Source organism: Hypanus sabinus, chromosome 2, assembly GCF_030144855.1.
Source record: "Hypanus sabinus isolate sHypSab1 chromosome 2, sHypSab1.hap1, whole genome shotgun sequence".
In the NCBI taxonomy this organism is placed as follows: domain Eukaryota; kingdom Metazoa; phylum Chordata; class Chondrichthyes; order Myliobatiformes; family Dasyatidae; genus Hypanus; species Hypanus sabinus.
The window spans coordinates 186,986,765-187,012,891 of NC_082707.1; the positions used below are offsets into that span (position 1 = coordinate 186,986,765).

Consider the following 26,127-nt stretch of genomic DNA (forward strand, 5'->3'; position numbering starts at 1 on the left):
AGCAGATCACGTGGGATCTGTGGAGGCAGTGAACTTTTCAGGTTGAGATCCTGCATTGGGGCTGAGCGTGAAGAGAGAAGAAAGATATATGGAGTGAGAGGTGGAGCAAGGCAGTGGCTGGGAAGTAAAACCAACTGAAGTGCAGAAGAAGCCAGTTTGGTGGTGAGGGGTGGGGTGGAGGTGAAATCTTAAGATAGAGGCTGGTAGGCGATAGGTGGAAGGGAGCCATATTGACAAGGAGGTGGTGAAGGTGAACCAACAGAAAGACCCAGTAGGTGGGTAGATGGACGGAACCGTGTGGGGAAGTGTGATGAAGCAAGGCAGTAAGGATGGAAGAGGGTTGGAAAAGATGAACAAAGAAGGAAAGATCCCTGGCAGGCTGATGGGATTGGATAAAGAACACAGGAGGATCCTGTTAAAGGGTCTTGGCCTAAAACTTCAAATCTCTATTCCATTCCATAGATGCTGCCTGATGTGCTGAGTTCCTCTAGCATTTTGTGTGTGTTACTCTAGATTTCCAGCATCTTGTATTTAGGACACCGGAGGTGTGGGTCACATGAAACTGGAAAATTTGATGTTCCTACCATTGGGCTGTAGACCATAAGACTGTAAAACATGGGACCTGAATTAGACCATTTGGTGCTCCACCACAGCAGCATGGATAGTTTTTATTCCTCCCAACCTCATTCTCCTGCCTTCTCCCCATAACCTTTGACAACCTTACTAATCAAGAACCTATGAACTTCTGTTTTAAATGTACCCAAAGATACATGGCTTCCACAGCCATCTGTGGCAATAAATTCCACAGATTCCTCACCTTCTGCTAAAGAAATTCCCCCTTATCTCAATTCTAAAGAAATATCCTTCAATTCTGCTTGCTTGCTGAAGCAGAACACAAGATGTTTGTTCTTCTAGTTTGTGTTTGGTCTTCCTGTGTCAGTGGAGAAAGCAGAGGACAGACACACTGGTGCGGGAGTGGGACCAGGAAGTTTTGGTAGATTGGGGAGGTAATAGAAAGCCAATAATAGCATTTTCAAAAGCAAAATTCCACAGATGCTGGAAATCAAAATAAAATGAAAAGTCTTTGGAGATACTGTAGTCAGTGGGTCACTAATCTTGATCAAGTCCTTTTCATCATATTGATTGGTATTCCTGCCATTCAGTTTTGTGCTGAGAGGTATTTGTAAGGTGAGGTGTTTGTGGGCAAGCAGAACCACACTTAGCAGATGGGGTCTACTAAAATATGGATCAGCCTTCACTTTAAAGAAAAGAGGGATTCTGCAGTGCTGGATATCCAGAGTAGCACACACAAGATGCTGGAGGAACTCAGCAGGTCAGGCAGCATCTATGGAAATGAATAAAGAGTTGATGCTTTGGGCCAAGACCCTTCATCAGGGCTCCTCAGCCTTCATCTTAACAGGCTGAGGAATGGAATGGCCTCCTGCTGTACCTGTGGTAAGAAGTAGCTTTGGGCCAATCAGAGTGCAACTTCAAAAGGCATTGCCTCAAAAAGGTGGTATCCTTCACTAAGGACCACTACTACCCAGAACATTCCCTCTACTCATTGCTGCTCTCAGGAAGTGGGTACAGGAGCTCAAGACACACACTCAATGTCTTAGGAACAACTTCTTCCCCTCTGCTATCAGCTTTTGGAAGGGACAATGAACCAACCTATGAATACTTCCATGGTTTGGAAGTATCCTGGACGTTCCTGGCCCTGAGGGAAGTAACCTCTTTAGGGTCGCACACCACTGAAACAGGCCCTTCAGCCAGCTCATCCCTACCAACCATGTTGCTGACCTAAGCTAATCCCATTTTCCTGCATTCATCCCATTTACTCCAGATCTTTCCTATCCATGTGCAGTACATACCCAAAAGTCTTTTAAATTTTGTAATTGTACCTGCCTTGACCACTTCCTCTGGTAGCTCATTTTATATACCCACCATCCCCTGTTGATAAATTTGTCCCTGAGGACCCTTTTAATTTTTTTCTTCTTCTCTCACCTTAAAATTATGCCTTCTAGTTTTAAATTTCTCTGTCCCTTTTTAGAACACCCTTATTTATTGCTTAGAAATGTCAGTTGAAGTGGAATAATGGCAATTGAGAACCAACCAATCAAATAACAAAGTTCCTATTTTACTTCCTGATTGGCTGTGGGAAGGTGAGGTCAATGGGAGGGGCAGCAAGAGTCCACCTTGCACTGTCTGTACCAAATGGTCCAAGCTGAATCAAATGGTTCACTTTAGCTTGCTGTCTTAATAGACATTTTATGCTAGCATTTGCTTTTCATTAAATGTTGTAACACCTCATCTGTTGCCCCAAAATGAAATTTGGATATTGAGACAATGATATATTATGGGATAAAGGCAGAAAACTGAACTGAAGCCAACATCCAATCATCTATGACCTTACTGAAGGGCAGAAGAAGTTCTTAAGACTAACTCTTCCTCAGAATTGAGTTCAAAAGTCAGGAAGTTAATGTTGCACCTTTATAAAACTCTAGTTAGGCTGCTTCTGGAGTACTGCATACAGTTCTGGCTGCTCCATTATAGGAAGGAAGTCAAGGCTTTGGACAGGGTGCAGAAGAGGTTTACTAGGATGCTCTCTGGATTAAATTTCACGTGCTATAATGAGAGATTGGACAAACTTTTGTTGTTTATAACTTGGCAGGCAGATGGGAACTGGACTGATAGGGATGAGGATGGGGCAGTTTGTATGTAAGTAGATGCAGTGGGAGGCCAGACTATGAGCAAGGACAGGCAGGTGGAAGGGAAAAATTGCAGCCGGTGGGATGAGTTGAAGAGTAACATGGGGGAAAATTGAAAAGGGTGATGAATACAGGACTGAACAGTGTTATATTTGAATGCATGTAGTATATGGAATAAAGTAAATGATCTTTTAGCACAGTTAGTGATCGGCAAGTATGACATTGTGGGCATCACTGGGTCATGGCTGAAAGAAGATCACAATTGGAAGCTTAACCTCCAAGGATGCACATTGTATTAAAAGGACAGGCAGGTAGGCAGAGGCAATGGAGGACCTTGTTGGTAAGAAATGAAATCAAATTCTTAGAAAGAGGTGACATAGGATCAGAAGATGCAGAATCCTTGTGGGTGGAGTTAAGAAACAGCAAGGATGAACAGACCCTGATGGGAATCATATCCAGGTCTCTAAAAAGTAGCCAGGATGAGGGATATAAATTACAGAAGTTGGAAAAGGCATGTCAAAAGGGAAATGTTACAACAGTCATGGGGAATTTCAATATGCAGGTAGACTGGGGAAATCAAGCTGGTGCTGGATCCCAAGAGAGGGAATTTGTAGAACGCCTACGAGATGGCTTTTTTAGAGCAGCTTCTCCTACCAGGGGAAAGGAAATTTTGGATTGGGTGTTGTGTAACATTTTGTAGGAAAATCCTACTAAAATTAGTTGGTACTGCCCAGTCCATCACAGGTAAAGCCCTCCATATCTACATGAAGTGTTGTAAGAATGCAGCATCCATCATCGGGGACCCACACCACCCAGATCATCTTGTCTTGCCATCAGGGAGAAGGTAAAGCTGCCTCAAGACTTATTCAGCCAGGTTCAGGGACAGTTATTATCCCTCAACCATCAAGCTCTTTCAAAAGGGGGATAATTTCATTCAACCTCACTTGCCCCATCTTTGAAATGTTCCCATAGCCTATGAACTCAGTTGCAAGGACTCTTCATCTCATTTCTCAATATTTATTGTTGATTTTTTAAAATATATTTGCACAATTTGTTGTCTTTTGCACGCTGGTTGAATGCTGAATTTGTGTGGTCCTTCATTGATTTTATTATGATTATTATTCCATTATGGATTTATTGAGTGTGCTCAATAAATTGATTAGGAAGCTTGTGGTAAAGGAGCCCCGAGGAAATAGTGATCATAATATGATAGAATTCACCCTTTGTGAGGGAGAAGATAAAGTCAAATACGTCAGTATTGCAGTGGTTAAAAGAGAATTACAGAAGAATGAGAGAAGTGTTGACAAAATTGATTGGGTGGGGACAGTAGCAGGGATGACAGCTAAACAGCAGTGGGTGGGGGTTCTGGGAGCAATTCAGAAGGGACTGGATAGATACATCCCAAAGATGAAGAAGTATTTTAAAGTGAGGATAATGCAACTGTGGCTGACAAGGGGGAATCAAAGAGAGCATAAACACAAACGAGAGAACATGTAATACAGCAAAAATCACTGGGATGTTGGAGAGATAGTAATGGGGGACAAAGAAACGATGCACGAGCTTAATTAGTATTATACCCCATGGCTCTGAAAGAGGTAGCTGAAGAGATTGGGGAAGCATAATTATTTATTTATATTTATTTAGTGAGACGTAAATATTTTATTTATTTTTATTTATTTATATTGATTTAGTGAGATAGGGAGGGGATAGGCCTTTCAGGCCCTTTGAACCACGCCACCCTAGTTAACCCCGATATACACCAACCTAATGACAGGACAATTTGCAATGACCAATTAACCTACCCGGTACATTTTTGGACTATGTAAGGAAAACCCACACGTTCCATATGTGGGGCATACAGAGTGGTGCCGGAATTGAACTCTGAACTCCAGAACAGCCCTGAGCTGTCACAGAGGCACAATGACCTCTGAGCCGCTATGGCACCTTCCAGAACCACTCCAGGATCTAGTGATTCCAGAAGGTGCCAAAGTTACAGAGGACTGGAAAATGGATAACATCACTGCACTCTTTAAGAAGGGCAGGAGACAGGAGAAAGGAAATTATAATCTAATCAGCCTGACTTTACTGGTTGGGAAGATGTTGGAGTTATTAATTATTATCAAGGATGAGATTTTGTGGTACATGAAGGCACATTATAAAATAAGCCAAAGTCAGCACAGTATTCTTAAAGGAAAATCTTGCCTGACAAATATTATGGAATTCTTTGAGCAAATAACATGCAGGATAGACAAAGGAGAGTCAATGGATGTTTATCTGGACTTTTGAAAGGCCATGACAAAGTGCCACACACGGGGCTGCTCATGGTGAGAACCCATGATATTACAGTAAAGATACTGGCACGGATAGAATTTTGTCAAACTGGCAGGAGACAAAAAATGGGAATAAAGGGATTTTTCATGGTTGGCTGCCAGGGACCTAGTGGTGCTCCACGGGGGTTGATGTTGGGACTGCTTCTTTTCACATTATATGGCAATGATTTGGATGATGGAATTGATGGCTTTGTGGTCAGTTTTGTGGACAATATGAAGATAGGCGGAGGAGCAGGTAGTGTTGAGGAACATGGAGTCTGTGGAAGGACTTTGACAGATTGGGAGAATGGGCAGTGTGCAGACGGAATGTAGGGAAGTTTTGGCCGTAGAATAAAGACGTGGACTATTTTCTAAACAGGGAGAAAGTTCAAAAATCAAATATGGAAAAGGATTTGGGAGTCCTAGTACAGGGTTCCTTAAAAGTTAACTTGCAGGTTGAGTCAGTGGTAAGGAAGACAAATGCAAATTTATCATTCATTTCAAGATGACTAAAATATAAAAGCAAGGAGAATTTATACAACATTGTTCACCAGACCTCAAGCATTATTAAGAGATGTTCAGACAGGCACATGAATGTGAGGGAAGTGGAAGGCCAAATCCAGTGCTGATCTGTCCTACGTTCTCTTCTCCTCACCTGCCCATCACTCCCCTCTCGTTCCTCTCCTCCTCCTCTTTTTTCCATGGACCATGTAATTCCTCTCCATAGATACTGCCAGAGCTGCTGAGTTCCTCCAGCATTTTGTGTGTGTTACCAAGGATCTGCAAAATCTCTTGTGCTTATGTTAATGTTCTAATGTGAATTGTATGTTTGCCCATAGTTACACTCTGTATAACGTCTGCAGGTGCAGAACACAGAAATAAATATAGACCCGCACAAATGTTGTTGCCACCATTGGCCAACACAATTCAATCTCACACAACATCTTCCTTACCTGGCCTCACCTATCACCTGCCATCTTGTGCTTCTTCCCCTCCTCCCACTTTCTTATTCTGGCTTTTGCCCCCTTCCTTTCCAGTCCAGGTGAAGGGTCTCAGCTCAAAATGTTAACTTTTTATTTCCCTCCATAGATGCTGCCTGACCTGCAGGATTTTGAATCCTGACGAAGGTTCTCAGCCCAAAACGTTGACAGTGCTTCTCCTTATAGATGCTGCCTGGCCTACTGTGTTCCACCAGCATTTTGTGTGTGCTGCAGGATTTTGTGTGTGTTGCCTATATTTCTGTTACCTCTGCTGCCAGTTTCAGAGAAGGGTGACCTTTACTTCCAGAGGACTCCATTATAGCCAATTCTGGCAGGTTGGCCTACTAGGGCAGTATCATTATCAACTCCCTGAACCCTCCTGTCCAGTCAGTCCCATCCCCCTAGTAAATGATACTAGTGTATTGCGATCTTGTCAAAAAGGTTGGAAAGAATGCAGGTAGGTAAAATAGCCTCTGCAGTTCAAATAAGAAGGAGAATGCTTGATTGGGAATGTTTATCCAGAGGATGTACTGAATGTTGAAAAATTGCTTATGACACCAAATGTAAAGGTAGATCAATATTCATCAACTTTGGGAAGAACGTTTTATTGCCAAGCACATCTTTAATAGAACTGAAATGCAACAAAAAATTGAAAATGGAGGGATGGATGAATTAACACTGCATCAACTTAAAAGAACCCAATCAAACCTTCAGATTAATGCTGAACAAAATTATAAAACATGATATAAAGCCAAGATACAGTCTGCACAGTGTTTCCACGTCTTTATAGTTCACAGTTTAAAAAAATGAGCATTAAGTGAATCCACAGGATAACCCTTAAGAGCAGACAGTGAGAGAGCAAACTTCCTGTGTTCCAGTTATTTCCACTGAGCTGTCAATTGTTGTGACTTGAAGCCTGCAGCATTTGCCCATCTTAGTTTTAATCAAGCAACAGTTACGTTATATATGCACTCAGTGGCCACTTTATTAGGTACAGGCATGGAACCCAGTGTGGTCTTTTGCTGCTGTAGCCCATCCACTTCAAGGTTTGATGTTTTGTGTATTGTGTGCTCTTCTGCACACCACTGTGGTAATGTGTAGTTGTTTCAGTTACTGTCGCCTTCCTGGTCAACTTGAACCAGTCTGTCCATTCTCCTCCAACCTCTCTTATTAACTAGGCATTTCACCCGTAGAACTGCTGCCCACTGTTTCATTTTGTTTTTTTGCACCATTCTCTGTAAACTCCAAAGACTGTTGTGCGTGAAAATCCCAGGAAATCAACAGCTTCTGAGATACTCAAACCTCCCTGTCTGGCACCAATAACCATTCCATGGTCAAAGTCATTTAGATCGCATTTTCTTCCCCATTCTGATACTTAGTCCGAAAAACAACTGGACCTCTTGACCATGTCAGCCTGCTTTTATCCATTGAGTTGGTGCCACACGATTGCTGAATAGATATTTGCATTAATGGGCAGGTGTACAGAGTAAAGAGGCGACTGAATTTATGAAAATATAAAAAAATCAATGTATAGCAATGAAAGCTCACATGATTAAGCATAACTTGTTTTCCAATTTCAACGTGTGTGTAACCTTGTAGAAACAGACACCAAGAGAAAAAAAACTAACTCTTTAAACCTAAATGATATTACATGTGTTTGCTTTGCAAATAGAAACATGTGTGTGTATATGGTTGTTCTGGGGTTGCTATCTACAGATGCTAGGCAATGTTAGAGACTAGCAGAGAGTCTGGCAATGTACAATATACCAATAGAAAGAGAATGAACAAAGCAAGGTACACCAGTGCTAAGCACACGAGCTTTATAATAATACCATCATATTATGTAAACAACTTGTTTCTTCTCTCTTGACACAGTTTGATATTTGGAAATTCACACCATCCGCATTTTGTTAATGTACATGTGTGGGAAGCTTGAAGGACAAACGTTGTTTGCCTCACTGTCCCATTTCCCCCACCTGCCCAATAACATTTAGAACAAACTAAAGTTGGACTATGAGTGAGAGAAGGAAAGGGGAACAGGCAGAGTGGAAGAAGGGGGATTTAACAGTGAACAAGAGAGAGGAACAAAACACATCTAATAAAATAAATAAAATCATACCTCTAACGGAATGTTTGGCCAATGAATTACCATTAATTGGTTCCCATCAAAATTGAACACCATATTGTATATGATGTGGTTAATTTTATTTTTTTTAAATGTGCATGCACCACAGTTAGTTACTGAAACTCAGAACCACAGCCATGGATTTTGCCAGCTGTATAACTACCTACCACACTCTATGAGTAATATGTTGTACAATAAACAGCTCATAAACGAGAAGGTGGTCACCTCAGTTCAAGACCTGTCCGATCTGTGGGTGTTTCCACTTTAGCTTTGTTCGTCTTTATGTTATTTTCGTTTAAATGTTCATATACTTAATACAATTTTTTTTATTGCGGACAGCAAATCATAAGGTGGACACCACGATCCGAGATGTAGAAACAGTACAAAGGTAAACGGCAAAGTCCCGTTCTCTGAGGGGAGGGGAGAGGAGGAGGAGGTGGAGGAGCGAGAGAGAGAGAAGCTGACCGCACCACCCACACACACATCGCGCACCGCATTCATGCACGCTCACACACACGGTCACACACACGCTCACACACACACCCACACACACACCCACACACACACCCACACACACGCCCACACACACACCCACACACGCGACCAGCCGCCCCACCTCCCCCTCCTCCCTCAGCTCTCCGTCTCTCCCGTGGTCCACGCTCAGCGGGACACTGACTTGGTCTGTACATTATGTCGCAATCACATGCTCCACACGGCAAAGAGAAAAAAGATGGTTTAAAGAAAATCAAGTGCACAGCCTTCACAACAAATGAGATAACCTCCAGAAAAATGCGAAATGTCACAAAGTCTTAACAGTCGCATCCAGGGTACAAAACCGACAAAAAGCTGTGGAGTCTTGTAGAGATTGAAATCCCTTGGACCACAATATCCAAAGCTTCTGGACACTATGGTGGCCGTGTATGGGTGTGTGTATGTGTGTGAGTGTGTGTGTGTGTGCGTATGTGTGTTTGTGTGTGTGTTTGTGTACGCGCGCGTTATCTAATGCACTTAACAGCTTCACTCTGTTATAATTATATCACAGTACGTATCACATATCTCTCAGCCATCAGGCTGTTTGGAGATTGTCTTTTTTTCCCAAAATGTTCCCCAAAAGAGTTATTTTTTTGTGTGTGTTTAAAATCTATGTCGAGTTGCAGGATTGCACCACTCCGTGTTACATCTCTCTCTCTCTCACTCTCTCTCTGTTATTTGTGTCTCCTCTGTTCTGGTTCGCTTTTTTTTCCACTCGGGATAGCTTGTCCACCCCGCTCGCTACACGTAGTACTCTTTGTCCTTGTTTCTGTGCTTCTTACTGCCGCCTTTGGCACCCTGTGGCTTCTCCTTGACCACGGTGCCGTTGGTCTGTGCAGAGTTGCTGATGTAGTTCCGCGTCTCGTCCACCTGGTACGAGCCTTCGTCCCGGTTGCGGTACTTGTACATGGCGTAGAGCAGGATGAGGATGCACAGAGCCGCTGCGGCCACTATTCCCACGACCATCCCCGTAGTGCTGCTGGACTCACGCACCACTTCCGACGCCCCGGGGCCCCTTCGTACTCCCGGCTCGGTGGGGTTTGCTGTGGGCACATTACGGAACATGGGTGAGGTGACTAAGGGGCTCTTCAACTTGGTGTTGTCTACTTCATAACCGGTGGGTAAAGGAAACAACACTAGGCCAGGCTGGGGTTTCTGCTCACGAGTATTCAGCTTGCCCGCGGGCAACTTGGGCAGCTTCCTGGGCGGTGTGGAGACCGAAGAGCTGGTCAGCTCAGGGGGAGAGTCAGTGGTGGCTGTCCTACCAGATTCAGGCGGTTTGTTTGCTCTAAAGTCCTTGTATTCCCACTTGGGTGCGTGCGCTTTGTAGCCACCTTCGAAGGCCGATGTGGACAAGGTCTTATCTGTTACCAAGGACAAGGTGGTGTGAAAATCTTCATCATCAGTAGGGGGTAGGTCAGAGTCAAGCGCCTCCCCTGAGCCATAACCCGATATCACCAAGCCAGCATCACAATCATCGGTGTCCTGGTCCAGCAAGCAAGGCAACCCAACCTCAGGGATCATGGACAGGGAATCTTTGGTGCTTTCAATAATGGTGAGAAGGGGGCGGAAGGTAGGGAGGAGGGTGATGACAGGGGCACGGGTGCCAAGAGGAGGGGTGTCTAAAGGTTCTTCTGTCACTACTGGGAAAACTAATTCACCTCCTAGGACGGAAGGAGAAAGAGAGGCTGTTAGCAAGGTATTCGGCCTGGGCACCCAGGTGCACACAAACAACTGCACGCACACACCCCGCTCAAAAACTTAACCCGACTCAAAAGAAAAGAGAGAGAAAATCACAACACACGTGGAGATGCAACAGCCACCGAGCTGAAAAGAAAAGCCGGTCCCCTTGCAATACAACAGCCGCAGCACAACTCAAATAAAAATCTGGCACGTTAAAAAGATCAATAAACGTTCGCGTTTAAAAAACCAAAAAAAAAACGAAATGATAATAGTGTTTCGTAAATTAATTAATAAGCATTACAGCCTAAAACACATCCAAGAAAGTTTATATGTATAGATATATGATGCAGACATATATATCCAATATATACATATAGATAAGAATAGATACCAAATAAGTTTTTGTCAACTTACATCAATAAATTGCCCGCATGATTTTGGCATGAAGAAAAAATTTATAAAAAGAAAGTTGTGTAAGATACTCTTGGACACGTTTGCTATATTATTCTCAATTTTTTTGTCATTAGCAAAAAATAAAACTCGCTGACAATATGATTACAAAGGGGAAGGCAACAACACATTTACATTCACACCACACAACATGAAAATAATTCTGCACCAATAGGCGACTCTGCTTTTTTTTTTGTTGCTTGTTGTTTAAAATAGATCAGGAACTACAAAAAAAAAGACTGCACATTGTGTCAGTTCAATTTCTTTTCTGTCTGTTTTGCTGTTAAATATCTACAAATCTAGCACTTTCTTTATTTTTAAATCTTTTATGTTGAGATAGCATTGTTTAAAATTAAATCTTTTCTTTTATCTCTCTTTGTTTTTTTTTCCATTGAACAATTAGTTGACTGGTACTCTACAATTTTGAACACTGCCTGAAAGGGGGAGGTGGTGGAGGAGAGGAAGATGGTGGGTAGGGGAGAGGGAGGGGGAGATGAGGTTTAACATTTCCGGGTTCTGCCCTATGAGTGCAGTATGGGGGAGATGAAGATGATGGGAGTGAATGTGTATAAAAGTTGCCATGTCCATGTCAGGGTGGGACCGAGCGATCTGGCTGCGTTAGCGCTTTTAGCTGTAAGGAAGGGATGGGGGATATACAAATATATGAGCATATACATGCCCATCTATGGAAAAGAAAAAAAACATAACTCTAACACTGACATTTTACAAACCCTAAGCTGCAACTTCTTCACCATGCAGTCCATATATAAATATATCAATATATAGTTTGTTTTAAACTTTAAACAGCTTTTCCCGAAAAAAATCTAAATAAATCATCTTTTCCAACCGCTCCAAACCACTTCAAACTGTGTGAAATTAATGCTGTATTTCCAAATATACATACTGTGTTTTGGTAAGCATTAGCCAAAGGAGGCTTCTTTTTATCATTTGATGAAATGGAACAGGGGGTGGTGCCAACTGCATCACTCCCCTGAGATGCACAAAGAAAGCTTTTTAAATTCTGGTTCTGCCCATTATAACAAAGACAGGATTTGGTTTGTGTCCTGCAGGGAGTCAAATGTTATATTTAAAATTTTCATCTTATTGAGGTACAGTGCAGAATAGGCCCTTCTGGTCCGTTGGGCCAAGCTGCCCAGCAACTGCCCCCTCCCCCACCAATTTAATTGGAGCCTAATCACGGGACAATTTACAATGACCAATTAACCTAGCAACCTGTATGTTTTCGGACTGTGAGTGGGAACTGGAGCACTTGGAGGAAAGCCACGGGAAATCCGCGGTCACGGGCACATTGGGAAATGTATTGCAGGCCCAAGTGTCATAAGAACAGAACCAGTGGTGCAACGGAGTATGGGCCAGCTGCCATACCCTACTACCAGGCATTCTGTGATATTGGGTGGATGTAGAGTTGGGGGGGGGGGGAATGGTGAGCCAGTCAGGAGAGGAGAGGAGGGGATGAGAGAGGCTGTTCCAACTCCCCCACCACCTCTTGGGCTCTTTAAGGCAACCTCCAGGAGAACCATCATGGCAAACCAAGTTAAACTGATGAACAAAGGGGAAGGGAAAATAGAGTGCTGATGATAGAAAGTACCCTATACCCCACCCTACGTGTTGCCACGGCTTGAAGTGGTTTGGGATTCACTTTATTTAAAAGAAGAAAATTATTAGCACAAATATTTTTCCCAATAAAATGTTCAGCAGAATCAAAAAGAAGTAGCAATTTTTGAAAGAAAATATAAAAAGCCCGAAGCTTTATATAAAAAATATTACTGGCGAAACAAATCCTTGTTTTGAGAAAAATATAAACCAAAGTAAAATCTTTCCCCTACAGCACACCTTAAAAAGATGAACAGCCAGATGCACAGAGACAGAATAAAGAGGGTCACAAATATTTACCTGTCACCCAGGCCTCATGAAATGAGGTGACATTATCTCTGGTTTATTACAATTTACCCTTTTCTGTTTTTAAACCCATAACATCACAAAAAAACATAGATTTTAATTCCCCTCGGGGTGTGTAAAAATGGCGTGCATTCTGGATGTACGTCGGTACAGAGTTAAAGGAACCGGCACAGAATGGGTCACTTTGATTGCTTGAAGTGTTAATAATGCATGCTTAAAGTAAGTTGCATTTAGGGAAAGTTTAAGAACAAAACAGCAAGCTGGAGCAGGGAGGTAGGGGTGGATTAGGGGACAGGGAGGGTTTAGGGGGAAAGGTTAGCTGGAAAGAGGAAGGTCCATACTTAGGAGGGGACCAGTTTTAAACAGCATCATTCAACAAGTCTTTTCGGGGGGAGGGAGGAGAGGGTGGGAAATTCCACAAAGAGCATTGGGTTTCAGTCTCAGCTAAAATCAGTCAATCCGTGAATTGCAAAAGTTGCAGACAATATCTGTTACTGTCCTCTCCAGCTGAGCATTCTTTACAGTTTCGAAGGCATCACACCTCCTTTCCCAGCTGGACTATTTTTCAGTCATAACTCCAGTTCCTGCTGGTGACACTAAGGCTTTTCCTCCTGAACTGCTGTACAGGTGAAGCACGGGTCTGTACCTCAAAGCACTGCCCATCTCCAAGGACCTACTTCCTCCTCTCTGCAGAGAACCCCCAAGGCAGGGGTTCCCAATCATCTTTATGTCATGGAGCCTTTCATTAACCGAAAGCTCTGTGGACTCTGGGTTGGGAACTCCCGCCCTAAGGGAACCTCACACCCAGCCCAGCCCAAAAGTTAGGCACGGATGACCTAACTCTGCTCCTACGTCTTATGGTCAAAACCTCACTACACAGATTCAGGGGCATCTTGGTGGGATTAGGTGCCCACCAGAAACCTTCCAAGATAGCACATGGATGGTGGAAAGCTGGAGGGCAATGTGGGAGGTAACGGTTAGATTGATCTAAGAGTAGGTTAATTGTTCAATACCAGATCATGGGCTGAAGGGTCTGCACTGTGAACTATATGATATGTTCAAAGATAAAGAGAAACAGCTACATTTACACAGCATTTTCCACACCCCTCCAAGCCATTATTTTGAGTGCACTGTCAAGCAAGCAGTTTCCACCTAGCAACCTTCCATAAGCAACAGCATGAAGGTATCATTTTTGTTTAGAAGTGCTAGTTGAGGGAAGAGTGTTAACTGGTACACTGCCACACCCTTCTTCAAAGCCCATTGGTGGCTTCCTTTACGTCCAGCCAACATCTACACCTCATCTTTTTTTCTCTCCAGTACTGCAGAGGGGTCTTAGCCCAAAACGTTGACTGTACTTTTTTCCATAGACGCTGCCTGGCCTGCTGAGTTCCTCCAGCATTTTGTGTGTGTTGCTTAGAATAGAACTGAGGATCAGTTTAATTTCTTGCCTGACAAAACTCTGGGGGTTGTGGTGTGTATGTGATCAGATTTTGGGAATGGGACTTGAACTCACAGTACATAAGAAGATAAGAACATTAGAAATAGGAGAGGAGTAGGCCATCCGGCCCATCAAGCCTGCTCCGCCATTCAATAAGATCATGGCTGATCTGTCCATAAACTCAGCTCCATCTACCTGCCTTTTCCCCATAACCCTTAATTCCCCTACTACGTAAAGATCTATCTAACTGTATCTTAAATATATTAGTGAAGAAGCCTCAACTGCTTCCCTGGGCAGAGAATTCCTCAGATTCACTGCTCTCTGGGAAAAACATTTTCTCCTCATCTCTGTCCTAAATCTTTTCCCCTGAATCTTGAGGCAATGTCCCTTAGTTCTAGTCTCACCTACCAATGGAAACAACTTTCTTACTTCTAACTTATCTATCCCTTTCAAAATTTTATATGTTCCTATAAGATCTATAAGATCCCCTCTCATTCTCTGAATTCCAGAGAGTATAGTCCCAGGTGACTCAATCTCTCCTCCTTCATTTCTGGAATCAACCTGGTGAACCTCTTCTGCACTGCCTCCAAAGCCAGTACATCCTTTCTCAAGTATGGAGGCCAGAACTGCACACAGTACTCCAGGTGCAGCCTCACCAGTAACCTGTATCGTTGCACCATGAGCTCCCTGCTCTTGAATTCAATCCCTCCGGCAATGAAGGCCAACATTCCGTTTGCCTTCTTAAAAACCTGTTGTACCTGCAAGCCAACTTTTTGCGATTCATGAACAAGCACTCCCAAGTCCCTCTGTACAACAGCATGCTGTAATCTTTCACCATTTAAATAATAATCTGCTCTTCTATTATCCCTTCCAAAGTGGATGATCTCACATTTACCAATGTTGTATTCCATCTGCCAGACCTGGGCCCACTCACTTAACCTATCTATATCCCTCTGCAGACTCTCCACATCCTCTGTACAATTTGCTTTTCCACTCAGTTTAGTGTCATCAGCAAATTTTGTTACACTACACTCAGTCCGCTCTTCCAAATCGTCAATGTAAATGGGAAACAGCTTCGGGCCTAGCTCTAACTCCTATGGCACCCCACTCACCATTGACTGCCAACCGGAGAAACACCCATTTATACCAACTCTCTGGTTAACTCTATCATTTAACCAATCCACTATCTGTGCCAATACACTTCCTCCGACTCCATGCAGGCGTATCTTATTTATAAGTCTCTTGTGTGGCACCTTATCGAACGCCTTTTGGAAATCCAAGTATACAACATCCACCAGTTCCCTCTATCCACTGCACTCATTATGTCCTCAAAGAACTCCAGTAAGTCTGTCAAACAGGACCTGCCCTTTCTGAATCCATGCTGCGTCTGTCTAATGGAACCACTCCTTTCTAAATGTTTTGCTATTTCTTCCTTAATGACAGCTTCAAGCATTTTCCCAACTACAGATGTTAAGCTAACTGGCCGAGAGTTGCCCGTCTTTTGCCTACATCATTTTTTAAAAAGTGTTGTGATATTTGCTGTCTTCCAATCCGCTGGGACCTGCCCAGAGTCTAGAGAGTTTTGATAGATGATTACTAACGTGACTACTATAACCTCTGCCAATTCCTTCAGCACCCTGGGATGCATCCCATCAGGACCAGGGGACTTATCTACCTTCAGGCCCTCTAGTTTGCTCATCACTGTCTCTTCAGTGACAGTGATTTTATCAAGGTCCTCTCCTCCCATTTTGTCCATAACATCCTTTTTTGGCATATTCGATGTGTCCTCCACTGTGAAGACCGACATAAAATAGTTGTTCAATGCCTCAGCCATTTCCTTATCACCGATTATCAATTTCCCCTTCTCGTCTTCCAAGGGACCTATGTTGACTTTAGCCATGCTCTTCTGCTTTATATATTTATAAAAACTTTTGCTATCAGTTTTTATATTTTGTGCTAATTTACTTTCACACTCTATCTTCCCTTTCCTTATTTCTTGTTTAGTTGTTCTCTGTTGCTTTTTAAAGTTTTCCCAATCCTCCAGTCTCCTACTGCTCTTTGCGATTTTGTACACATGAGCTTTTAATTTGATACTATATTTAATTTCCTTAGTTATCCAAGTCTGGCTCTCCCCACACTTACTGTCCTTACTTTTGACTGGAATATACTTTTGTTGAGCACTGTGAAAAATCTCTTTGAAAGTATTCCACTGCTCCTCAACTGTCCTAGCAAATAGCCTGTGCTCCCAATCCACATTAGTCGAAATCCTCCTTCATCCCGTTGTAGTCTCCCTTGTTCAAGCATAATATAATTTTAGATCTAACTATTTTATCCTCCATCTGAATGAGAAATTCAATCACACTATGATCACTATTTCCAAGAGGATCCCTGACTAGATCATTAATCTTACCTGTCTCATTGCTCAGGACTAGATCTAAGATAGTATTTTCCCTTGTAGGTTCACTAACATGCGGCTCAAGGAAGTCAGTGTCGGGCTCTGAGCTCTCCGCTGACAGCAATCCTACCTGGCAAGGTTGCTTCTGAAGTTCCAGTTGTACTTCAGCCCCATGCTTCTTGGGTGAAGATATTTTAAAAAACCCCGCAGGTGCTGTAAATCTGAAACAAAACCAATTCACCCTTTGCCCCTCAAGTTCTGAGTAAATCTCTCCCCCCTCACCCTAAACTTATGTCCTTTGGTTCCTGATTTTCCAACCCTGCCAAAAAGACGGTGCACCATCACCCCATCTGTGGCTCTCATGAGCTTACTTACCTCTCCAGAAGATCACCCCTCAATCCTTCTATGTTCCAGTGAATAAAGTCCCAACCTGCTCAACCCCTCTTCATAACTTAGTGCCTTGAGTCCTTCCAACATCCACCTAAATCTCCTTTGCACTCTATCCAGCTTAATAATATCTTTCCTATAACCAGGTGACTAAAACTGAACACAATATTCCAAATTTAGCCTCACCAATGTATGTAACATCCCAACTGCTCTACTTGATGCTTTGACTAATGAAGGGCAGTGTACCAAAAGCCTTCTTCACAGCCCTGTCTACCTTTGACTCCACCTTCATGTACCTAACAGCTAAGGAATCTCACTTCTACAGCACTCTCCAGGGCCACGTTGTTCATTGCTTCCTTTGAGCACGTCTCCTCTCATTACAGAATGCAGTCATAGAATTATAGTGCACTGCAATGCAGAAGCAGGTCCTTCGGCCTATCTAGTCTGTGCCAAACTTAGTCCCACTGATCTGCACCTGGATCAAAGCCCTCCATGCCAGTCCCATCCATGTACTTTTCCAGACTTCTCTTCAGAGTTGATATTGAGCTTCCATTCACCATCTCCCCTGACAGCTCGTTCCACACACTCTGAGTGAAGAGCTTTCTCTTCAGGTTTCAATAGACAATAGACAATAGACAATAGGTGCAGAAGTAGACCATTCGGCCCCTCGAGTCTGCATCGCCATTCTGAGATCATGGCTGATCATTCACTATCAATACCCAGTCCCTGCCTTTCCCTTATGTATTTCACCTTTCACCCCTGTCCTATGACCTCTAGTTCTAACCTCACCCAACCTCAGTGGAAAAAGGTGTGCCCATCAAAACCACTCATAATTTTGTATCTAATTCCCCCTCATTCTCTTACTGAAGGGAATTGATGGGAGTTGGTGTAACAATAAAATACACCCAGTGGCAACTTTATTAGGAAACCTGTACATCTGCTCATTAATGTAAATATCTCATCAGCCAATCATGTGGCAGCAACTCAATGCATAAAAGTGTGCAGACATGATTAAAAAGTTCAGCTGTTGTTCAGACTGAACATCAGAATGGGGAAGAAATTTGATCTAAGTCACTTTGACTTTGGAATGATTGTTGTTGCTGAATGGGGTGGTTTGCGATTCTCAGAAACTGCTGATCTCCTGGGATTTTCACGTTCAATAGTCTCTAGAGTTTACAGAGAATGTCGTGAAAAAACACTAAAACATCCAGCGAGTGGCAGTTCTGTAGGCAAAGATGCCGACAGAGGGGGACAGCCAGACTGATTCAAGTTGATAGGAAGGTGGCAGTAACTCAAAAACTATGTGTCACATTAGTGTGTGAAGAAGATGATCTCTGAATGCAGAGCATTTCAATCCTTGAAGTGGATGGGCTATGGCAGCAGAAGATCACAAACATATACTCAATGATTACTTTATTAGGTACAGGAGGTTCTTAATAAAGTGCCCACAGAGAGTATGTACTTTAATTATAAATTTACTTTGAACTTTGAAATCTGTAGAAAAAGAAATCAGATTTAACATTTCAGACAAATATCCTTCATCAGAACTGACAAAGATCTCTCTCTCTCTCTCTCTCTCTCTCTCTCTTCCACCCCCCCCCCCCCACTGAACCTGCTGAGTGCACAGAGCATAGAACACTACTGCACAGTACAGGCCCTTCAGCCCACAATGTTGTGCTGACCTTTTAACCTACTCTAAGATCAATCTACCTTCCTACTCAACACTCCACTTTTCTATCATCCATGTGCCTACCTAAGAGTTTCTTAAGTGCCCCTAATGTATCTGCATCTACCATCACCCAGACGTGGGGACTTTGTGGGACCTCCAGTCTTGGATAACTATTATCTGTGTGAAATATACCAAGCTGCAGCTCCTTAGAGACTGTGTTCAGAGAACTGGAGCAGCACCTCAATGACCTTCGGCTCATATGGGAGGATTAGGAGATGACTGGTAGGAGCTACAGGGAAGTAATCATCCATAAGTTGCAGGGTGAATGTCCGGAGAGGGAAAAGGAATAGGCAGCCAGTGCAGAGAACCCCTGTGATTGTTCCCATCAATAAAAGGGATACTGTTTTGGATGCTGCTTGGGGCGTAACAACAGGGAGAAGCAGCAGTGTGTGGGTCTTTGGTACTGAGCTGGCTCTGCGGCTCAAAGGGGAGAAGATGAGTTCGGTAGTGATAGTGGATTCCATAGGCGAGCAGACAGGAGATTCTGTGGATGTTATCAATACACCCAGATGACATTTTGCCTCCCAGATGCCAGGGCCAGAGGTGTCTCGGATTGGGTCTGTGGCATTCTAAAAGGGGAGATTAAACAGCCAGAAGTCATGGCCAAATGGGAGGATGTCCTGAAGAGAGAATATAGGGAGGTAGATTGAAAGCTGAAAAGGGTAGTCACCTCTGGATTGCTCCCTATGCCACATGCCAGTGAAGGTAAGAACAGGATGATTTGGCAGATGATTATGCGGCTGAGGAATTGCCACAGCATGCAGGGTTTCAGAATTCTGCATCACTGGGATCTCTTCTTGGGAACATATGGCCTGTACAAAAAGGACAGATTACACCTGAACATGAGAGGGACCAATATCCTTGCAGGCAGATTTGCTAGAGCTGTTGGGGAAGGGTTTAAACTACCTTGGCAGGGGGATAGGAAGTAGAACGATAGGGCTAAGGATGGGTCAGTTGGTATACAAGTACATGCAGTCTGTGGTGAGACTGTGAGGAAGGACAGGTAGACAATAGGGCAAAATTGCAGACAGTGGGATGAGTTGAAGTGTAATATGGGGCAGGACAAAGTGATGATGGTGCCAAACAATGACTCCTTTGCTTGCATCTTTGGAAACAGCTCTATTTCTGTCTATGATATCTCTTTCTTTCCTTTTCAAACTTCTTTTGAAGACCCTGACCTGGAGTTACACTGTGACTCTGGATCTTTGTGGGAATGGCATGTTTTTTTGATATCCCGAGGACGCGGCCTGGAAGACAACTTCAGGGTGCCGCATTTTTGCTGCTCTGGATTCAAGACTGAGGCATCACGGGGGAATGCGGGTTAGCTGCCGTGAGCTGTGTGTCCAGAGACATGAGCCTGGGGCCGACTCTCTGGCACAGAGCTTGGAAAAAGCGACGCAACAAACATCATAAATCAGCGAGTTGTTTGTTATGTCTCCACTCTTGCTGTGAAACGGGGGCACCTCTTTTTCCTTTATTTCCAGCGGTATGTCGAGTTACCGGTGAGCGCCCAGTCTTTGGAGTACTGCAAGTCTGTGTCTTTATTGATACTTTTGCTACAAGCTTGAGTGCCTGGTGGAGGGGGGCAGATGCCAAAGCTTTTTTCGTGGTGGGGGGGTGTGGTCGTTGCTTTGCTTCTGCTTGTGTGTGGGAGGGGGAGCTGGAAGGGCGCTTTGAGATTCTAACAAATAACTATCATTCATTCTTTGGGGCACTCCTCTGTTTTCATGGAGGTTTGTGAAGAAAAAGAATTTCAGGATGTATGTTGTATACATTTCTCTGACATTAAATGTACCTATCGAAACCTATTGAAACATGGGGCAAAATTGAAAAGGGTGATGAATACAAGACTGAAAGTGATATATTTGAATGCATGTATATATAGAATAAGGTAGATGATTTTGTAGCCAAGTTAGAGATAAGTAGATATGATGATGTGACTGAAAGAAGATCATAATTGGGAGCTTAACATACAAGGGTACATCTTGTATTGAAAGGGCAGGCAGTTAATCAGAAGGGTTAGGATGGCCTGTTGGTAAAAATGGAAATCAAATCCTTAGAAAGAAGGGACATAGGATCAGAAGATGTAGAGTTGTTGTGGGTAGAGTTAAGGAACTGTGAGGGTAAAAAAAAACTCTGATGGGAGTTGTATACAGGCTTCGAAATAGTAGTCAGGATCTGGGATGCAAATTACAATGGCAGATAAAAAGGCATGGAAGAGGGCAATGTTACAATAAGCTTGGGAGATTTTAATACGCAGATAGTTTGGGAAAATTAGGTTGGTGCTGGATCCCAAGAGAGGTTGAAGAAGGCCTAGAAAAGGGCTTTTTAGAGCTGCTTATGGTTGAGCACACCAGGGAGAAAGCAGTCTGGATTGGGTGTTGTGTAATGAACCAGATTTGATTAGGGAGCTTAAGGTAAAAGAAACTTTAGGAGAAAGTGATCAGAATATGATGTAATTCACTCTGCAGTTTGAGAAGGAGAAGATAAAGCCTGATGTATCAGTACTATGGTGGAGTAAAGGAAATTACAGAGGCATGAGAGAGTAGCTGTCCAAAGTTGATTGGAAGGGGACACTAGCAGGGATGATGTCAGAACAACAATTAATAGAGTTTCTGGGGACAATTTGGAAAGTACAGGATAAATAAACCCCAAAGATGAAGAGTATTCTAAAGGGAGGATGAAGCAACTGTGGCTGACAAGGGAAGTCAAAGTCAGCAAAAAAAAACAAATGAGAGGGCATACAATATAGAAAAAGTTAGTGGGATATGAGAGGATTGGGAAGCTTTTAAAAAACAACAAAAGTCAACTAAAAGCCATAAGGAGAAAAAATGAAATATGAAAGGAAGCTAGCCAAGAATATAAAATGAGATAGCAAAAGTTTTTTCAAATTTATAAAGAGTAAAAGAGAGGTAAGAGTGGGTATCGGACCGCTGGAAAACAATGCTGGAGAGGTAGTAATAGAGGATGAAGAAATGGCAGATGAGCTTTTTTTTTGCATCATTTTTCACTATGGAAGACCAGCAGTATATCAGGAGTTCAACAGTGTTATGGGGCAGAAGTTTGTAGTTGCTATTAATAGGGAGAAGGTGCATGGGAAGCTGAAAGTTCTAAAGATAGATAAATCACCTGGACCAGATGGACTAAACCCCAGGGTTCTGAAAGAGGTACTGAAGAGATTGTGGACCCAATTGTAATGATGTTTCAAGCATCACTAGATTCTATAATGGTTCTGGAAGGCTGGAAAATTGTGAATGTCGCTCCGTTCTTTAAGAGGGTTGGGAAAGAAAGGAAGAAAGGAAATTATTGGCCAGTTAGCCTGACTTCAATGGTTGGGGAAGAAGTTGGAGCCCATTATTAAGGATGAAGTTTTGGGGTACTTGGCACATGATAAATTAGGCCAAAGTCAGCATCGTTTCTGTCAGGGAACGTCTTGCCTGACCAATCTGTTGGAATTCTTTGATGAAATAACAGGCAAGACAGACAGAGGAGAGTCAATGGATGTTGTTTGCTTGGATTTGGAGAAGGCCTTTGACAGATGCTGCACACGAGGCTGCTTAAAATGATAAGATCTCATAGTATTACAGGAAAGATACCAGCATGGATAGAAGATTAGAGACAGCCTTTTATAGCTATCTCTTCTCCTTTTCGTGAACAATGGAACAACATCCGCAACCCTCCAATCATCTGGAACCTCTCCTGTCCCCATTGATGATGCAAAGGTCATTGCTAGAGGCTCAGCAATCTCTTCCCTCGCCTCCCACAGTAGCCTGGGGTACATCACGTCCAGTCCTGGTGACTTACCCAACTTGATGCTTTCCAAAAGCTCCTGCACATCCTCTTTCTTAACATCTACATGCTCAAGCTTTTCAGTCCACTTTAAGTCATCCCTACAATTGGCAAGATCCTTTTATGTGGTGAATACTGAAGTGAAGTATTCATTAAGTATGTCTGCTATCTCCTCTGGTTCCATACACAATTTCCCACTGTCACACTTGATTGGTCCTATGCTCTTACACCTTATCCTCTTGCTCTTCACGTACTTGTAGAATAGCCTTGGGGTTTTCCTTAATCCTGTCTGCCAAGGCCTTCTCATGGCCCCTTCTGGCTCTCTTAATTTCTTTCTTGACCTCCTTCCTGCTAGCCTTATAATCTTCTAGTTCTCTATCATTACCTAGTTTTTTGAACCTTTTGTAAACTCTTCTTTACTTCTTGACAAGATTTACAACTGCTTTTGTACACTACAGTTCCTGTACCCTACCATCCTTTCCTTGTCTCACTGGAATGTACCTATGCAGAACTCCATGCAAATATCCCCTGAATATTTGCCACATTTCTTCTGTACATTTCCCTGAGAACATCTGTTTCCAATTTTTGCTTCCAAGTTCCTGCCTGATAGCCTCATATTTCCCCTTACTCCAATTAAACACTTCCCTAACTTGTCTGTTCCTATCCCTCTCCAATGCTGTGTAAAGGAGATAGAATTATGATCACCATCTCCAAAATGCTCTCCCACTGAGTGATCTGACACCCGACCAATAACAAATCAAGTACAATCTCTCCTCTTGCAGGCCCATCTCCATATTGTATCAAGAAACCTTCTTGAACACACCTAACAAACTCCACCCCATCTAAACCCCTCACTCTAGGGACATGCCAATCGATATTTAGAAAATTAAAATCTCCCACCACGACAACCCTGTTATTATTATACATTTCCAGAATCTGTCTTCCTATCTGCTCCTCGATGTCCCTGTTACTATTGGGTGGTCTATGAACTCGGCCTTTTTTCCTTGTGGCAATGGAGAATGAGAGGTGACCTGACAGAGGTGTATAAGATAATGAGAGGCATTGATCGTGTGGATAGTCAGAGGCTTTTTTCCACGGCTGAAATGGCTGGCATGAGTGGGCACAATTTTAAGGTTCTTGGAAGTAGGTACAGAGGAGATGTCAGGGTTAAGTTTTTTACGCAGAGTGGTGAGTATGTTGAACGGGCTGCCGGCGATGGTGGTGGAGGTGAATACGATAGGGTCTTTTAAGAGACTCCTGGATAGGTACATGGAGCTTAGAAAAATAAAGGGCTATGGGTAACCCTAGGTAATTTCTCAGGTCAGGACATGTTCGGCACAGCTTTGTGGGCTGAAGGGGCTGTATTGTGCTGCAGGTTTTCTATGTTTCTCTGTTTCTATGTCTATTAGCTGACTGATAGGAGGCAGAGAGTAGGAATAAAGGGGCAAATTCTAATTGGCTGCCAGTGTTCCACAGGGGTCAGTGTTGGGGTCACTTCTGTTCCCATTCTATGTCAATGATTTGGATGACAAAATTGATGGCCTTGTGACCACGTTTGTGGATGATATGATGGAGTGCTGAGGAAGCAGGGAGTCTGCAGAAGGACTTAGATAGATTTGGAGAATGGGCAAAGAAGTGGCAGATGGAATACAGTATAAGGAAGTGCATGATCATATACTTCAGTAGAAGGCAAGTTCATCTCCCACCCCCCCATCCTCATCACATTCTACAGGGGTTGTATTGAGAGCATCCTGAGCAGCTGCATCACTGTCTGGTTCGGAAATTGCACCATCTCGGATCGCAAGACCCTGCAGTGGATAGTGAGGTCAGCTGAGAAGATCATCAGGGTCTCTCTTCCCACCATCACGGACATTTACACTACACGCTGCATCTGCAAAGGAAACATCATTATGAAGGACCCCATGCACCCCTCATACAATCTCTTCTCCCTCCTGCCATCTGTGAAAAGACACCGAAGCATTTGGGCTCTCACGACTAGACTATGTAACAGTTTCTTCCCCCAAACTATCAGACTCCTCAATACCCAAAGCCTGGACTGAAACCTTGCCCTATTGTCCTGTTTATTATTTACTGTAATGCCTGCACTGTTTTGTGCACTTTATGCAGTCCTGGGTAGGTCTGAGTCTAGTGTAGTTGTTTTTTTTCTCTCTGTGTAGTTTTTTACGTAGTTCAGTCTAGTTTTTGTACTGTGTCATGTAACACTATGGTCCTGAAAAATGTTGTCTAATTTTTACTATGCATTGTACCAGCAGTTTATGGTCGAAATGACAATAAAAGTGACTTGACTTGACTTGAATAACGGTTTGGACTATTTTCTAAATGAGGAGGAAATTTTAAAATATCAGAGGGACTTGGGAGTCCTTGTGTAGGATTTCCGAAGGTTAACTTGCAAGTTGAGTTGATTGTAAGGAAGCCAAATGCAATAATAGCATTGATTTCGAGAGGACTAGAATATAAAAACAAGGATGTAATGCTGATGCTTTATAAGGCATTAGTCAGATTACACTTGGAGTTTTGTGAGCAGTTTTGAGCCCCTTATCTAAGAAAAGACTTTCTGGTATTGGTGAGGGTCTAGACTAGGAAGTGCATGAGAATTATTCCAGGAATGAATGGGTTAATGTATGAGGAATGTTTGATTGCTCTAAGCCATTTCTCACTGGAGTTTAGAAGAATGATGGTGGGGAAGGGGAATCTCATTGAAATCTATTGATTATTGAAAGGTCCCGATAGAGGGTATGTAGGGATGATGTTTCCTATAGTGGGTGAGTCTATGACTGGAGGGCACGGTCTCAGACTAGAGGGATGTCCATTTAGAATAGAGATGAGGAGGACTTTTTTTAGCCAAAGGGTAGTGAATCTGTGAAAATCATTACCACAGGCAGCCATGGAGTCCAAGACATTGAATATATTTAAAATGGAGGTTGATAGGTTCTTGATTAGTTATGGGTGTTGAACGGTATAGGGAAAAGGCAGGAGAAGGGTGTTGAGAAGGATAACATATTAGCCATGGTGAAATGGGCCAAATGGCCTAATTCTGCTCCTAAGTCTTATGGTCCCACAAGATGTTCCACACACTCAACACTTGGTTAAAAGAACTTAACTCTGACATCCCTCTTGTACCTTTCCTTCAGTCACCCTGATTGTGATAGCCATTTCCACATGGGAAAATTCCTCTGGCCATCCACTCTATCTGTGCCTCTTATAATATTGTACACTTTGTCATGTCACCTCTCATCTTCCTTCACTCCAAAGGGAAAAGCTCTACCTTGCTCAACCTATCTACATAACACATGCTCTCTAATCCAGTATTTTCAGCATTTTCTCTTTTTATTTCAGATTTACAGTATCTACAAAGTTAACTTTGATTTCCATAGGTCACGTAAACACTGAGAAATTGAGGAGTGATCTGTCTGAGAAGTTTGTAATATTTATAAGGAAGATATGGAGAAACCACCAGGTCAAGTAGCATCTAAAGAGAGGAATGATGAGCCAACATTTTGGACCAAGATCTTTCATTGGTCCAGGAGGTAGAGCAACTTTGTAGAATGATGCAGGCACAACAACTTGACTCTGACAGTGGACAAACAAGAGTTGATTGTGGACTTTAAGCTGGTGCAGATTGACCATTCCCCATTGCACATTGATGGCTTCTCCATGCAGAA

At 43.0% G+C, this 26,127-nt stretch overlaps 1 protein-coding gene across 1 annotated transcript in view; it reads right to left on the reverse strand.

The window, feature by feature from the left end:
• Nucleotides 1-6,594: 6,594 nt before the first annotated feature.
• LOC132404104 (neurexin-3-like) overlaps nucleotides 6,595-26,127 on the reverse strand; it is a 2,171,528-nt gene continuing 2,151,995 nt past the window's right edge. Inside the window, exon 21 of the mRNA XM_059988144.1 lies at nucleotides 6,595-10,317. Within this exon, the coding sequence (XP_059844127.1) occupies nucleotides 9,395-10,317 (923 nt within the window). The 3' untranslated portion in view covers nucleotides 6,595-9,394. The remainder of the gene's footprint in view (nucleotides 10,318-26,127) is intronic.